This window comes from Clupea harengus, chromosome 3, assembly GCF_900700415.2.
Source record: "Clupea harengus chromosome 3, Ch_v2.0.2, whole genome shotgun sequence".
In the NCBI taxonomy this organism is placed as follows: domain Eukaryota; kingdom Metazoa; phylum Chordata; class Actinopteri; order Clupeiformes; family Clupeidae; genus Clupea; species Clupea harengus.
In genome coordinates this window covers 13,051,956-13,069,367 of record NC_045154.1, presented here as the reverse complement: position 1 = coordinate 13,069,367, position 17,412 = coordinate 13,051,956, and the positions used below count along the sequence as shown (strand labels likewise).

At 40.9% G+C, this 17,412-nt stretch overlaps 1 protein-coding gene and 1 long non-coding RNA gene across 2 annotated transcripts; one reads left to right on the top strand and one right to left on the bottom strand.

The window, feature by feature from the left end:
• Positions 1–1,059: 1,059 nt before the first annotated feature.
• Positions 1,060–13,937, bottom strand: LOC116219987 (septin-1-like). Its single transcript, XM_031564620.2, has 3 exons — positions 13,809–13,937; positions 5,823–5,895; positions 1,060–3,426 (listed from the first exon to the last, which is right to left on the bottom strand). The coding sequence occupies exons 2-3, from the start codon at positions 5,828–5,830 to the stop codon at positions 2,385–2,387; spliced, it is 1,050 nt and encodes a 349-aa protein (XP_031420480.1). The 5' UTR covers positions 5,831–5,895; positions 13,809–13,937; the 3' UTR covers positions 1,060–2,384.
• A 22-nt stretch (positions 13,938–13,959) lies between these two features.
• LOC116219988 lies at positions 13,960–16,464 on the top strand. Its single transcript, XR_004163389.2, has 2 exons — positions 13,960–15,109; positions 16,332–16,464. It is a non-coding gene; the product is annotated as an uncharacterized LOC116219988 (long non-coding RNA).
• The last annotated feature ends 948 nt before the right edge of the window (positions 16,465–17,412 follow it).

Genomic DNA, 17,412 nt, shown 5'->3' with positions numbered 1-17,412 from the left:
AAGCTAAGTTAATCAATTGGCCTTTTAGCCCGTTAAGATTAGCGAGCTGATTGAGAACAGCAAATATCGGTTCGTTAACGGCTGATCCGCATCCAAATCATGTGGTTAATTTCAACCAGGCTAAACTTACCGGGGCATTTGCGCGTGCACGTCCTACTTCAAAAGACAGGAAAGGTCGATCACCAAAACAATGATTTTCTAGCGGTATAATGGTTCTAAACTCAAAGAAAATTGCTCTTTTTTTCTCGGCTGGCCAGCAGGAGATGAACATGAACGCTTATGAAGAATACAAGACCATAATCATGGCAAAATTCAACACCGCCACCACTGTGAGAGCAAGGTGTGTTGGGATGTTTATAGGGTGATATCTATGTATGAATAACTGACGGCAAGTGTCAACTAGTACAGAGGTTCTCTCTACCGGTTCGAAACTACAAAGTTGCTAGTTCAAATCCCCTCACCTCCTTCCTCGATAAAATTCTACATTTTCTTGTAAGTCGCTTTGAATAAAAGCGTCTGTTAAATGACTAAATGTATTAATAACAAATGCAATAAATTGAAGCAGTGAAAATAAATTGTCTGTATTTCTCTCTATTCTTATCATGAGTCCACCTTAATCATTTTCTACAATAATGATATGCTATGGTGTACTAATAACGCTCATATAATTATGAGTGCTTTGTTCTCCGCATCACCGACACTACAAAAATGTACCACTCGCAAAAAAGCGCAAGACAGTCAATGTTCGACTGTGGTGTTTGCAATAAATGACTCGAGAAGGTCTTGTAAATTAATGATTCCTTGTCGGCTGAATCGGTAGCGCTCATACAAGAATAATTGATCTTGGCGATTGCAAAGAACTCTCTCCCTCCGCTAATCTTATTACCTATCTAATATCAGTCCTTGGTCAATGGGATCCCTCCTTTTTCTGGGGGTGTGGCAAGCTTATCCAGCTACACTTAAGTTAGCCTGCCCTGGAGCAGGTTAGTGCTAATCGATATGTAACTATGGTGATTTATCAAAAGTTACTTCCACGAACCAAAAAGAGGGGCGTTTTTTATCTTAGCCTGAAAATTAGCTCGCTAAACCGCTTAGCGAGCTACGACGAATACCCCCCAGGCTCTGTAGTTGGTACATTTATTTTACCTCCACCAAGTGCATAATCCACAGTGAAAAATATATAAACAAAAATACTGATATAAATTAAAACAAAAGATATTTACAAATGGTATATGTACAATCGATAGTACAAAGTTGTATACTATGTCACTATACTGAGGCAGTGCACAGACATCAGCCTCATGCTTCTGAAATCACTACAGCCGAGCATCAACTATATCACCAACAAACTCTTATGTAAAGATGTTCTCACCACAGAAGCCACTACTACTTCACCAACCCTTTTAATGGTTAGCTGAACTACCCCAATTGGCCCATACTACTATAGGTGTGTGTAGTGAAATGTTTGGCGTGGTGTCAGTGATAGTTGTGCAACCTTATGCTTTCACACACGCCAGCAAAGATTAATCAGTTCATATGGATATGTGGGGATGTACATTAAGCATGGTTGACGATTAAAAGTATATTGAAAGTCTGTTGCGTCCGCCATTAAGACTTGGTGAGGACGCATTACATACACATGCAGAAATCGTCGACACAAGTGAGGAAGAGTTCTGAGAGTAACTAAAGAGAGAAAAAACCCACTGCTCCTTTCACGACCAAAATAAACATGAATGGATCAGAAAGAGTGGACAGTGATTCACCAGTGATGTTAATCTTGAAACATTTGACTGTATAGTGAAAAGACATAAAGCAACATTTATAAAACATCACATCTGAGAATTACATATTTGATATTTGAAAAGTGATCACATTTATACTAATAATTATAATAAAGTAATCTTGTCTGTCTGGTCACAATGACAATCTTCACTTACATCACTACTGAAAAGCTTTTGTTGCTGCTCTACCAGCAATGTACCGCATTGCTGCCAGATATCTCTTATCCTCGGGACTTTTCATCTTCTCCAGTTTCTGGACCTTCTCTGCATCTCCTCTCTGCCTCATCTTCTCAATCAGGAAGTCCAAGTGGACATGAGTGGACAGTGAATGATCATTCAGGGCGATCTGATCCAGTTTGACAACATGGTCGTAGGCCTCTTCCAGCAACTGTGACCGCCCTGCTCTCAGGTCATTAGTTTCCTTCTCAAGATGTTTCATAAGGCCCAACTTGTTCTCAGCCTCCGTTTCATTCTCCTCATACTTTGTTTTAAGCTCTTTGTTGGTCTTCTGAACTTTCCTTATCTTGGTCACATAGATCCAGTTTTCTTTCACATGATCTGATGCTGGACATTTGTTGGTACATATAGTACAGTAGCCTCCTTTCATGACATCACACTTTTCAGCACTCTTGGCCTTTGTGCATCCAGGATAGTGACAATTCTCTTCACAGACAGTACAGATGGTAGCTCCATCATTAAAAACCACCAACCACTGATTTCTGTCTGTTTCAGTTCAGACAGCTTGATTCTTTCTTTCAAGTTTTGGATGCAGGCAGTCAGTCCGATGCGCTGCTTGAGAACCTCACAAGTTGTCCCCAGTCTTCGAGGTTGTATTTTTCCCAGAAAGTCTGCAAACTTTCTCATTCCTCTCATTGAAGTTTCATGAGCCGATTTCAAGTTATCTTCCTCCTCTGTTCGATCTTCTGTCAGGCAGTTATCAAACAGGAAGTTAGGAGGCTGATTCTTCTCATTTTTGGCACATTTAATTTGAGCAGTTTCAAGAAATTTAAGAACATTTTTAGGTGTTCTCCCACTTGAGTGTGTGATGAGAGCTACGATGTTGTCCTCCATGTCTTTTCCAAACAAAGACATCAATGAATCAAGGATGTACATAAGTCGGTCACTCAGTCGATTATCTGATGCCTTCAGCACCAGAGCCACTGCATGAGCTTCAAGAACTCCATCCTCTGATTGAAGCAGGTCACATAATCTTTGAAAGATGAAAGCATCTTTTTCGACCCCGCTGGTGTCTCCAAATCCAGGGGTATCAACGAGGGTCAGAGAGAAGGGAAGAGTTTCATCTTCAAAACCAAAGATCTCGTACACTCTCACATCTGATGTTTGACATTCTGATGTATCCATCTTCTCGTCGTTAATGAGATCAAACCTGAGGTTATCCTCCCACTTCACTCCCATGGCATAGTTGGTCAGAGCATTGATCAGAGTAGATTTTCCTGATCCTGTTTCACCCACAAAGAAGATGATTGTATTTAGCTTTCCCACATTTTTTTTACCAATAGTCATTCTTGTCATAGTTCCAAACGTCTCTTTCTTTGGTCTCAGCTGGTAGACGTGAGGAGATCCTGAACTGATCAGAACACTTTTGGAGATGATGTCCTGGTATTTGGATGAGCTGTTACTAGTCCTGAAAAGCAAAAGTACAAATTTGCTCAATTTAAATTTACACTTTCAGTACATATTATTTGCACCTGTTTTGTATTTATAATCAAAAACACATCAAATAAAATCTAATGTGATTTGTTTTGGAGGCTGGAGAGATACTCTGGTTGTTGAGATGTAATTAATACCACTGTCATGTTTATAGAGTACTATGACCAAACAATATGATGTTTTCTGCTTTTCAGCCCTCAAAATTCAGGTTACAGGCGCAATGTTATGACCCATCCAAACTGTGTGTGTGTGTGTGTGTGCGTGCGTGTGTGCATGCGTGCGTGCGTGCGTGCGTGCGTGTGAGAGTGTGTGTGTGTGTGAGTGTGCGTGCGTGCGTCCGTGTGTGCGTGCGTGCGTGTGTGTGTGTGCATGCGTGTGTGTGTGTGTGTGTGAGGGCCTGTTCTGTGTGAACAGGGAGGGAGAGAGTAGCAGCTTGCAGAGTAGAAAAGAGAGAAAAGAGTGTTCTGTGTGTCTTGGGGTCTTGTCCACTATGTCAGGGGGCGTAGCTCAGGTGACATCAGGCTACAGTTACAGTGATTGATTGGAGGAGAGGCATTGACCATTTACGTAAGTTCCTCATAAAACCACAGGTGAGTTTCTCATTAAATCACACAATGTACAAATTCCAGTTGTACCAACAACAACCTGAGCATTATATTTGATTCCACACTAACATTTGAACCACATTTAAAATCCAAATCTGCTTTCTTCCACCTGAAGAACATCTCAAGACGCCAGCCATCACTTCCTGACTCTGTTGCAGAGACCCTCATCCATGCCTTTGTTACATCATATTAGGGTTACTGTAACCACATTGGATTGCCCAATAAAGCCCTGGACAGTCACCAATATGTCCAGAACTCTGCTGCCAGTGTTCTCACACGCAGCACATCAACCCCACAGCATCTCCACCGGCTCCACCCAGTTCTGTGTGACATTTAAGGTTCTCCTCCTCATCTACATTTGGTCCTAAATACCTCTGTTATCTCCCTGCCTCAACCCACAATGCTGACTGCATTTGTCATTAAATCTAGACTTTTTAATCTAGACAATTTTGTCAGTTCTTGACTATGGTGACATTGTTTACATGTATGCTGCACCCTCTACCTTAAAACTCCTGGACTCTGTTTACCATAGTGCTATTCGCTTTGTTACAGGAGACGCTTTCAGGACCCACCACTGTAACTTATACAAGAATGTTGGTTGGTCCCCTCTAGCAGACAGGAGGGAAAAACACTGTCTTTTATTTGTTTATAAAGCCTTAGTGGGAAAACTGCCTAATTATCTCATGTCACTTTTAAAATTAAAATCCATCTGTCATAATACACGGTCACAGAGCCTCATCTCCCTTGAAATCCCCCTTACAAAAACTAATATAGGTAAAATAGCTTTTAAGTTCTTTGCTTCCCATAAATGGAACACTATTCAAGTGGAGTTGAAATTAACCAAGTATTTGTCTGTCAACCAATTTAAGAGCCTTTTAGATAATAAGGATGTGCCTCAATGCTGTTGTTTTAAATGATTCTCTGATTTAATTTTTTTACTTTATGTTATTTTTTTTTATTTTTTTTATACTTAATTTCTGAGTTGTTTAATGTGTTTTTTTATTTATTTTGTCTGTTTCGTTTTGTTATGGTTTGTTTATGTATTGTTCTTCTGTACTATGTAGCCTCAATCAGGGCATTGCTGCAAAAGAGCCCTGTGCTCAGTCAATTTCTCCCTGAATAAACAATGATGATGATGATGATGATGATGACTTAAGACATCTTTTAGCCAAGCTTTCCATTAACATTTAGCTTTTTTTTTCTTCTTCTTCTTCATGTGAAGTGTCCCTGGGTTAGCTGAACGGTAGGCTAATTATTGTTTGTCTCCTTGTAGTCATCTCTCAGGTTCTTAGTGCAGTATTGGGTGTTTAACAGCTCGGCTGTTTCACAATATAAGGTAGTCGATGGATGTCAGTAAAAGACTTTTAAACTACATTGGTTGGAAATCTGAAATTAATCGCAAATGATTTCTGCCTCGTCTTTGGTGCCCTTCCAGCTGGTGGCGCCCTAGGCCTAGTCTTTGCTTAAGCAGTGTGATGACCTTCTGGCCTATCCCTGCATAGTGTGATGACCTTCTGGCCTATCCATGCAGGAGTCTGCTGGGTGGAGTTGGGCCATCATGGAGATGCAGCTCACCAACTCTGTCTCTCCATCTCGGCTTCCACCTAGTTTTGTTTTGTTTGGTTCATTTTCCATATTTAACCTATTTTTAGTTACAACTCATGTGTGGACTCAAGCACGCTTGTGACAATAGCTTGGGTCATGACATAATAAAACATGAAGATAGCATTTTTGTTAAATCTGTAACTGTGCTTATGTTACTCACGATGACATGATGATGCTTGAAACAGAGAGATCTTGTGTCTTATGTCTTGTGAAGTGTCAGTGCAGTCTGGTCTCTGGATGGAAACAAGAACAAACATATTTGTGGATTTAAGGATTCTACAATTTTTTTGTGTAGAGATGTTAAAGGCAGATAGCGATACATCAGGTGGCAAACATCACATTCATCACTTTCAATCCCTGCTCAACATAACAGGTACACACACACAGACAATATGTACAGATCAGTATGGGCTATAGAGGTATACAAAAGACAGATTCTAGAAAGAGGCCGCATTTATGCAATTCAAAATTGTTTATTGTACATGAAAACGATTCCCCTCCACCCCAAAATATGCTGCATAGGAGGATTGAAAGCACTTAAAGTCTATACTTAAGTGAATAAAATGACTGAACGACTAAAGAAGAGGCATTCTGAAAACACTCAGTAGAGTTACAGTATGAACAAGTGTTTTTCTCCTCACCATTTCCACGGATCTTGCCGTATCAGTGCAATGGTCTTTGAGTAGTGCACAGCCATCATTGTAAATAAGATGTAAATAGCTAAAGGGCTAATATATATCATTCTCTTTCATCATGTTCCCTTTCCACTTGTTCCTTTATGTGTTTGTGCTCATCTCACACATTAACCCCTGCATTTGTCATTATCAATTCATCAAAATAATATTTGCCTCCATTTTATGTCACTGTCTGTAAGACGGACTATAAACGTATGTGGTTGAGCGCAAAAGATAAAAGTACAATCTTCCTTTTCGAAATAATACCCCCTAGAAATTGGTGTTGACCTTTAGTGATATGCTGGAAATGATGAGAGAATAGCTCAGTGGTGAGTTCCAGTCACATTTAAACTGACCTTAAAGCCCCATTTTGCAGGAATTGGTATTTTTTGCTACTGGGCTCCCCCTAAAGTTGAGGAATGTAGCTTACTTTTACACCACTGTCGTAAATACAAATCGGGCTTGGAGACCCCTTAATAGTACACATGTTGACAAGCTGAAGGATATTGAACCGGCGAAGACAACGGCAAAAGCCAAAAAAGCATGTAGACTGACAAAATATAATTTTTGTAACATCGCTGACCTAACTTATCGTGAACGCTAACATAACCAAAGAATAAAATAAGAATGACATTTGTTTTATTCCGCTGAAATAATGCTCAAGGGTTCAGCCCATAAACATTGTTTTCTAAGTGTTTGTCCAATGTATGCAATGCAACATCAACAACATCATCAACAACATCAACAACATTTCATTAGATAACACATACTCCACATTAATTACAAGCTAGCCGAGTAGGTTGTCAAGGTTGCAAATCTCCAAGGCGTGAGATTGACAAAGACTGATCAAACTTTTTGTTGTGAGATTAATTTATTTGTATGCTAGCCTGACAGGACAGGTTGGTGAATTTGGGCATGTGGAAAAACTACAAATCTCTGTGAGACATGGATGACACCAATACGGTTACAGCCTACGTCGAATTCTTTCATAAATAACATTGGCAGGGATGTTTGTGATGAAAAACTAGCGAGTCGAACATTCCTACAACAGCCAAACATAAAGCAAGTGCAACACATGGCATAGCAAGATGGCTGATGGAGATAATTTCCAAACACTGTTAATAACTTAAGAATATAATAATCAAGTGCCTTGTATTATTAATTACCTTATATGAATCATGTACTTATGTACGCAGGAACATGGCTTTTCTGTGTTTCTGCGTGTGTGTAACTTAGAATATTAGGTGCCACTTAGTCTGCATATGTACAAGAGCATGTTTAGACCAGAAGAGATAAGAAGGGTCGAACTGTGCTTCTTCCAACCTTGCAAAACTTCCATCCTTGCCTCGGACGTGAGAAATCCACCACGTGGTTTTCCCTGCTGAATGCTCAACTTCTGTCTATATAAACCTTGTGCGATGTGTTTATCATTGCTTCACTTTCAGCCTTGTGCTGGGAGTGAGCCCGATTGCAATTGTTGTCTGTCTAAAAAATATACTTATATGCAGCTCCGGAGTCCTGAGGTAACTAGGGTGAATTTTCACCTATCATATTTGGGGGCTCGTGACCGGGATTCCAACAACCTCAACGGCTCTCCACGCTGGGCTAATCATCAGGACCTGAACCATACGGAGGAGTACGAGACTCTGTTTTTCTAAAGACCTCCAAATTGAATTGGAAGGAGGCCAGGGCCTGCCAGCGGGGAGAGCCGAGAGTGAAGGAAAATAATTGGACTGTAGGGTGTGGACTCCGAGCTGTTTGTGAGTATATTGTTTGTTTGTTGTAAGTGCACGGTAGTATATTGTTGGTTTATTGTTTGTTTCGGTTTTGTGTACACGTGTCTTCGAGTGGGGCTGTGTTGCCTGTTCTCCGCGGGGTAGAGAAGGAATTCTTTAAGGTTACAAACTTGTTAGAGATATTCCTGCTTGCCTCGTGTGTTGAACGAATTTGCTAGCTGTGTTAAAAGGTTGTAAATGAGAGATAAACCTGTGTGGTAGGGGGTCCTCCGCAAACTCTTCGGTTGTAAATGAGAGATAAACCTGCGTGGTAGGGGGTCCTCCGCAAACTCTTCGGTTGTAAATGAGAGATAAACCTGCGTGGTAGGGGGTCCTCCGCAAACTCTTCGGTTGTAAATGAGAGATAAACCTGCGTGGTAGGGGGTCCTCCGCAAACTCTTCGGGGTAAATGAGAGATATATCCCCTTGGCCACTGGAAGCCTGTACAAACTCTTCGGGGTAAATGAGAGATATATCCCCTTGGCCACTGGAAGCCTGTACAAACTCTCTAGACCTATTTCTAGACGACTCCGGAGAAGTCTCTTAAAGGTCTATCCATTCCCCCTTACCTTGTGTTACCTGTGGGGTTGATACTAACTGTTTTAGATATATTCCTGAAAAAATTTGCAAGAGTCAGAGATACTCCTGTGTTATTTTTCTGTGGGATTGAGACAAACTTTTTACAATGGGTAAAACACAGATAATTATAGTCATAATTTATGTAATTAAAGGACTGATTTCGCATTACTGAGATGCCTTGACCCGGAACCAGTAGGGGACTGATCACCCCAGGGAAATCCCCTGGCCTCAACCTCCTCACAAAACGAGTGAGACGGGGGCCCTCTGGTCGGGCTCGGGTTGACTCTGCATTGCGATCTGAAAAAACAAACTATGAGAGTCTGAAAATAGAAACAACTAACCCTACTGTGAAGAATAAGATAAAGGTAATTTAAAAGGTTTCAAGAGCAGTTATTATTAGAGGTATTAAGAGAAATACATAAAATAACTTACAAATGGGAAAAAGTGCATCAAAAGCAGAAGACGCACATGATAATAACAATAAGAGGTGGTTTAAAATGTCTACAACAAGAAGAAAATTGTAACACTGTTTTGAAAATGTTTTTACATTATTGGTTGCACCAAACAGAGCAAAGCTAACGTTAATGGTGGCAAGAAAGCCAATGATTTTTTGTTTTGTTTTGTTTTATGTGACTTTGGTGCCTGCTGAGCAGTAATCAGAGAATTAGATGCCCAGAACAGTAAGGTTGTAAGAAGAAAGAGACATCTAAAAGCAGAGTTTGAAACAGGAGAGATATTTAAAAATACAGATTATGTTTCAAAAACATGCCCTACAAACTTATTAGGAAGAGATGTGATGTGGGTTGGGCATTAGAATTGTTCCAACAATACATGGGTTTTAGAATAAATTAAACAATGATGTCCCAAAATATTATTATGTATAGAATATACACTGTTTAGCCCCAAAAAGATTTAAAGAGAAATGTAAGCCTGTCACACTAACTACATTAACCTAGACTGATACATTGGACTAAGACAGGATGGGTGGGGGCTGAGTGCTGGCTCAAAAGACTGTATTCTCACAAGCCATGAGCTCAAACTTAGCTACAGTTCGAGGGACAGTCAATTGTTGTTGAACATCTAGTGCTGTTCCTCCAGATAAGAAGACCTGTAAACAACATACCCTGGCGTTGTTAGGATTTTTAGCAGAAACAAGGCCACAACATTAGCAGCTATGGTCCACTAAAGTAAAGCTATCTTAAAAAGCACCTCAGCCACAGACAAAGAAATAAATGATGTATTTTCTGAGAATGACTAACTTCTGAGATAATGGATTCCTAACCACGAGTTAGAAACACAAATGTTGCAGAGTTTACTTTATTCTCAGCCCAGGTCAGCAGGAGATATTATTAAAAGGCCTGAAGATGGAAAGCAGGCATTTGAACAGATAAAACAACTGTTGGTCAGTTCTGCTGTCCTAGCACATCCATGACATGACAAAGCCATTCGTACAAACTGTAGACTGTAAAAAAAGGTTATATAACATCTGTGTTAATGCATAAGTGGGGACTTAAAGTTGATACCAGTGGCATACTAGTCAACACGGCTAGATCCAGTAGCCCAAGCAATGTCTGAATGTTTACAAGCAGTAGTGGCTGCAGCCTTGGCGGTGCAGGCCTCTGCTCCTATTGTACTAAACAGACACTTACACTGAAAGTTCCACATGCGTACTTTTTTTTTTTTGCTCACTCAGCCTCATATCAATATTGAGCGCTGCGTGACATTTAACCCAGTTACACTTTTACTTACGGCAGAGGACAGATAAAAACTATGGCAGCCAGAGCTGACCTACAAGATATGCCTTTTCCAAAAGCTGATTTAACTATTGTTTGTTGATGGTTCAAGCAAATCAACCTTGAACGCATAGCCACTACTTCCAAACTATTCTGCACAAGCAGCGGAACTGATTTCCCTGATTGCGCACACACACACACATACAAATGCAAAAGACCCGGTTTCATTGGGAAACAAAAAAGCAGACAAGGCCACAAACCAGGTTGCACTACAACAACCATCTGACACGTACACAATTGAAGAATTAGATCTCACAATATTAAAAGATATGCTGCAATATTGAGCCATGGTGAAAACATGCCTCAATAAGTGGGGATAGTAAGCATATATTTGTACTTCTTATTTATATTTCATGAGAAAGATGTTTAATCATTCATTATTGATTTTATTGGGTTAAATCCCAACGAAAGAAATAAATATTGTCTAGCCATAGACAATCACTGTTCATACAACCCCCAGTCAGCAGGACTGGTAGAAAAGAATAAACCCAACTATTCAAAGCAATTTGAGAATCTTAGAGTGAAATTAGTGATATTAAGCATGCATGTTGTTATCACTGTTTTAAATGATGTATGGAAGAATCTACACTGCCTAAACACTCAAACTATTTATTGAAACAGACAAAGAGATTGAATATACATTCGCAGAATATATGGCAAAGATGATGTCCAAACTAAATGCTCTCAGACTTCTCTCCCCTACACAGGAACACTGTGAGGCTGAATTCAAGGTTGGACCAGGAGATTGTGTCCTAATCAACAGCCTCAAAAGAAAACACTGCCATTCGCCCAAGTGGGACAGACCATAACAAGTGCTACTGTCAACACCTACCGCAGTCAAAATAGCTGATAGAGCCACGTGGATACTTCTGGCTCAATGCAAACGGGTAAGCCTGCGCACGACTGAGGCAGAGGAATAAAGATCATCTTTCTTTGCTGTTTCCAGGGTGTGCCCACTGTGACAGAAGACCAGCCTACAAAGGGGTTTAGATGTTTAGATTCTATTCGTCTCAACCGCTGGCAGAAGATACAGTACTGTCCTGGGGGATTAGAACCTAGTGGAAATTGTGGAGTAAGGGGTCTCTTCCTCTGCAAAGTCATGGGAGGTTACCAAAAAGTGGGCCAAAGGATGTGGGGGACTCTTAGCAACGACTGTAGGATTTTACATTGTTGTTCTAGTAACATACTTATGAATACAGCAAACACAGGCCCTGGACGAATATCCACGATGGGGCCTGGCTAAAGATCATCCGTGATGGAAATGGGTAAATCAGACCGTCAGAACGCACGTACCACAAGGTGACTGTTTAGTCTGTGCAGGGCCCAGGGTACCGACCAAACCACTCCTGGCAACCCCTGTACTTTATGACATAGATCACTGCGACAAAGAATTTAGAGAAACTGAAGCCTGGAAGAAACATGTCAACTTACTCTTAGCTATCAAGTGCACGTGTAAGATGTGCCATCTAGCGGACACCTCGTGTCTTAGAAAAGAATGATGCACACCTAGGACACTGGACACAATGTAAAACCATTACACATGTGATAGATAATGGGAGAGAAATACAGTTAAATACTTCCACTGAATGTAGAATAGCGGGGATGTGTTTGAATGGCAGACTTCTTGAAGTACAGGATATAGCCATAGCTGATAAGTGGGGATGGTGAATTAAGAGCTACACTACCTGTGGGTTGGTCTGGGACTTGTGCTAGAACAATGTTGGTACAACCTTTTCAGATTTCCCCCAGGTCCAAGACTCACCAGTACCTGAGGAACGTTCCAATGCATTCCGTACGAGGGAGGAGAGAAGCAGGGGATGACAGCGGGATCTGGTCCGATGGCCTGGGCATTCCCTGAGGCATTCCAGACCACTACAAAAACTTGAACCCAGCAGCCAATGGCCTGGCATCTACCCTCTGCCCCTGGTGCGTCATCTAAGCACACACAGATTGGATTAACTTCCTTTACTACGCTGAGATGAAGTTCCAGAACCTGACCACAGACGGACTACAAAAGATCAGAGAAGAACTACACGCCAACTCCAGGTTAACGCGGCAAAACACAACCGTGCTTGAAATTCTCACTGCCATGAATGGAGGCATTTGTGTCATGCTTGGTACTGACCAATGTTGCACATATGTCCCTGATAACACCCGAGATGGGAAAGACTTAGATCTGATCCTACAAAAGATGCAAAAAGTTGTCCAACAGAATGCCTGATGGGGAACAGGGCCTTCAAGGACAGAGCAAAGAGGCCTTGTTCGAATGTTATCTGAAGCCTAGGCGAGCTAATGACACACACACAGTCGACATCCACTATGTTGGCCTACAAATGCAAAGTATACAAATGTGTGATGAGAAATATGATGACATTTTAAATGATTAACTTATGGAGTGATGTTCAGTAATGATCTCTGTTCCGAAAATCCATGTGATGAAGCTCAGAGTGATGATTTTGAGGTTATCCATTGAAATTGATAATTGACGAATTAAGAAAGATGATTTGTGATTTTAATTGTGATTTTGATTGTGATTCTGAATTATCCATTGAAACGGATAAAAGGAGGGACTGATGGAGATAATTTCCAAACACTGTTAATAACTTAAGAATATAATAATCAAGTGCCTTGTATTATTAATTACCTTATATGAATCATGTACTTATGTACGCAGGAACATGGCTTTTCTGTGTTTCTGCGTGTGTAACTTAGAATATTAGGTGCCACTTAGTCTGCATATGTACAAGAGCATGTTTAGACCAGAAGAGATAAGAAGGGTCGAACTGTGCTTCTTCCAACCTTGCAAAACTTCCATCCTTGCCTCGGACGTGAGAAATCCACCACGTGGTTTTCCCTGCTGAATGCTCAACTTCTGTCTATATAAACCTTGTGCGATGTGTTTATCATTGCTTCACTTTCAGCCTTGTGCTGGGAGTGAGCCCGATTGCAATTGTTGTCTGTCTAAAAAATATACTTATATGCAGCTCCGGAGTCCTGAGGTAACTAGGGTGAATTTTCACCTATCAATGGCTGATTCGTTATTACTGACTAGTCCAACAGGAAGAAGGCTAGCTCGGCATCTTTTTGTAACTTTTGGCTCTCACCAATGAGTAAAAGCCAATCCGAGACGGACTCTTTTTCAGTCTCTTGCTCGGTTACTCCCTATTTTTCTCCTCCAACAACATCTTCCTCGGTTTCTTCGTGGCCTCTGCCATGATATCCATACAGAGAATACAGCGCCATTTTCCTCAGCTCAGTTTATATGCCCAGCAGCTAAATTCACTGACTGAATAATTGACTAAGAAGTAATGTTCATTAAAAGTACCTGTTTGTTGTTGTGATCACCTGGAACGGCACGACAAGTAACTGGTGCACCAGTTTTGTTTGAAGGTATTTGTATTTTTCCTTGAATAAGACGTTCAGATTCTTATACTAAAGAGAATACCTGAGCAGAGTCCACAAGATAAGCTTGTTATTTCACAGAGAGACTGCCCTTGTGGACTCTGCTCAGGTGTTCTTCCTCTATGTGGCTCCTCCTCTGTTATGGACTGCCTTTGTGAGTGGCTATATTCTCCACTGTGGTTTAACTCTTTGTGGAGCTCTTCTCCTGTGGACTGAACCTTGGACCCTAAAGTTATCATCGCCGCCATACATGAAGAAATAAGAAATATGGCCACGGAGATGAAGTCCGAATTGGGTAACTTTCGAAAACAGAATCAGAGAAGATTTGAGAAAGGAGCTAACTGACATACGAGAGGAAATTCAACAGAAGCTAGGCGAAGTGGTAGCCGACCTCTAAGCTACAACTGACAGGGTGGGTGAAGCAGATACGCGCATAGCCGACCTAGAAGAGTGGAACGCTGACTTCAAGGAGGTGCTGAGTAGCTCCCTACAAACTCAGGAACGTTTACAGATGAAGCTTACAGACATGGAAGCACGCTCGAGGCGAAATAATCTTCGCAATTATGGCATCCCAGAGGGGACTGAGGGAAACAATATTCAGCAGTTTATTGATAATTTCATTAGAAAGGAGTTGGAGCCCCTCGCCAAAGCTGAACTTGGCATACAGAGATGCCATAGAGCGCTCAGCCCCAGGCCACCGAATGATGCGCAGCCCAGGTCAGTGATTGCATACTTCCAGGAGTTTAAGACTAAAGAACTGGTGTTACACTCTGCATGGAAGAAGAAGGAGATCTATCACACTGACAGGAGGATCTACTTCGACCCACGACTACCCCGCTGAAACTTTGGCAAAGAGGAAGGAGTATGCGCAAACAAGGAGAATTATTTGTGAAAAAGGAATACGATTCCAAACACCACCGCCAACCAACCTACGAGTCTTCTATGACGGTGGGCCGATAACCTACAGGAGCGCGGCAGATGGGGTACGGGATTTAAAGACCAGGGGAATCTCTGTCGAGTTGGAGAAGTCGGCTGATGAGTTTGGGATCCCGGAGAAGATAAGGAGGACCTGGCAGCGAGCAGGGACTCCACCCAGCCGAGAGACCCGCCAAGAGTGGATTAAGGAGAAGCTGCAAGGTTTTCACCGGCCAAGATAAAGATACAGGGGGAACGGGATGTAACAGACTGACACACGCCTATTCATATTAAACGGCAAAGAATCGGGTAAGCAAGATTACTGCCCAGTTAAGGAAATGTATTAACGACATTTGTTTTAAGGGATGAAACCGTATGCCCTTGTTATGTTAGCAAAAGACTATCTGTGCTCAGCTGTTTATTTAACTGTGCATCTTGATAAGAAAAAGAAAAACATGCTGTGGCGACTTAATACAAGCATCTTGAATGACAGGACATGCAAGGAATATGTGCAGAAGGAACTTAAAGATTATATGGACAATAACAATAATGGAGAAGTATCGCCAAGTGTTTTGTGGGACGCTGCAAAAGCAGTGATCAGAGGAAAGCTTATAGCAATGACCTCACACAGAAAAAAGGAAAGATATAAAAAGCTGTCTGATTTAGAAGATAATCTTAAAGTTTTAGAGAGGGAACTCATCGAAAGTAAGGAGTCTTATATTCCAAATCAAATAAGAAATGTTAGAAAAGAAATAAACAAACTATGTGAGAAAAAAGCCAAATTTGCAAAGCAGAGATATTATGAGAATATGTGAAATTAGGGACCCTGGAACTAAATAAGTATGCCATAAGTTAGAGGATATTGAACATATTTTTGAAAATTACTATAGAGACTTACATAAGGAACCAAATACAACTAGCCCTCAGGAAATAAATTAATTTCTGGAGTCATTAGATCTACCCTTCTATAGGTGAAGAACAGAATAAAGCCGATGATTGATTAAGGTGAATATTGGCGCCACAGTGATTAGTTTCGATGCGGAAAAGGCGTTCGATTCGGTTCGCTGGAAATATCTGTACTTGGCGTTGAGAAGATTTGGCTTTAAGGATGATTTTATTAACTGTATCAGAACTCTATACTCCTCATCAAACGCCAGAATAAAGATTAATGGACACCTTTCTCAGGTTGTCAACTTGGAGAGAGGCTGCCCCCTCAGCCTCACCCTCTTTGCTTTATTTATAGAGCCCCTTGCACAGTTAATCAGGGATGATGAGGTGATAAAAGGAGTCATGGTTAGAGGTTTAGAGCAGAAGATTTGTCTATATGCAGATGATGTTTTGCTCTTTATTACAACACCAGAGGTCAGCATTCCTAGACTGATGTCCTCGCTAAAAGATTTTGGAACTTACTCTGGATATAAATTAAATGTGCAAAAAAAACACAAACTCTAAGTTACAACTACACCCCTCAGAAAGACATTGTTACGACCACATGTGTTGTTCTTTGTCACTTTCCTTCCCTTTTCTGTAGCTCCGCCCAGGTTGTGTTCCCCCTGATTGCCAGATGAGTTGCACCTGGCCAGGTGATCAAGCAGCAGATAAAGACTCCAGTTCACTGCTGCAGAGAAGAGGCTTCTAACTAGGGGACTGCTGGTCTTGCTGCCTCGCAACCTGGGATTTTGTTGTACAGCTATGTTTTGATGTGGTTGTCATGTAGTTGTTGCATTAATAAATCCTATGGATTTGGTACTTTTAAAAGGTGTTTTTCGTAGTTGTTTTGGGTCAGTGGTGGAATGTTTGTTCGCCCCATAGGGCCACTAAAGTTGGGGCGTAACAGACATGCTAAATAGATTTCATTTCAAATGGACCTCATCAGACATTAAATATCTGGGAATTCAAATACCTAAAGACATTTCCAAAATATATGATAGTAATTATGTAGTAAAGTAAAAACATCAAGGCAGATATTGACAGGTGGTCCCAATTGCCCTTAGATATGCATAATAGAATAGAAATGATAAAAATGAATGTACTCCCCCGACTTTTGTATTTTTTTCAATCCTTACCAGCTGTAGTACCACTGCAACAATTTAATGAATGGGATAAGTGGATATAAAGATTCATATGGGGGGGGGGGGGGGGGGGGGTAAAATACCAAGAATTCAATTCAAAACACTGCAACTTTCTAAAGAAAAAGGGGGTAGATCATTACCATGTTTAACAGACTACTACAAGGTGGCACAATTAAGACCACTAACATGTTGCTGTAATCCAGTGTATATAGCAAAATGGAAAGATTTGGAAACTTCACAGCTAGATACACCGTTACAATCCATATTAGGTAGCAAAATCTTGTATGAGCAGCATGTTAAAAGTTTAAATCAATGGACTAAAGTTCCTCTTAGAATCTGGTTTAAGGAATGTAGATCACCACTATTAGACTGTTGAGATGGGTCGCTTTTGACCCGGACTTTAAACCGGCGAGGATTGAAGGGAGGTTTAAATATTGGCACAGAATTGGAATCACTTCTTACTGTTCAATTTCATCAAAGGGAGAACTGGATAGTTTTCAGAAAATTTCAGAGATGTATGGTTTAGAAAGTGTGATGTAT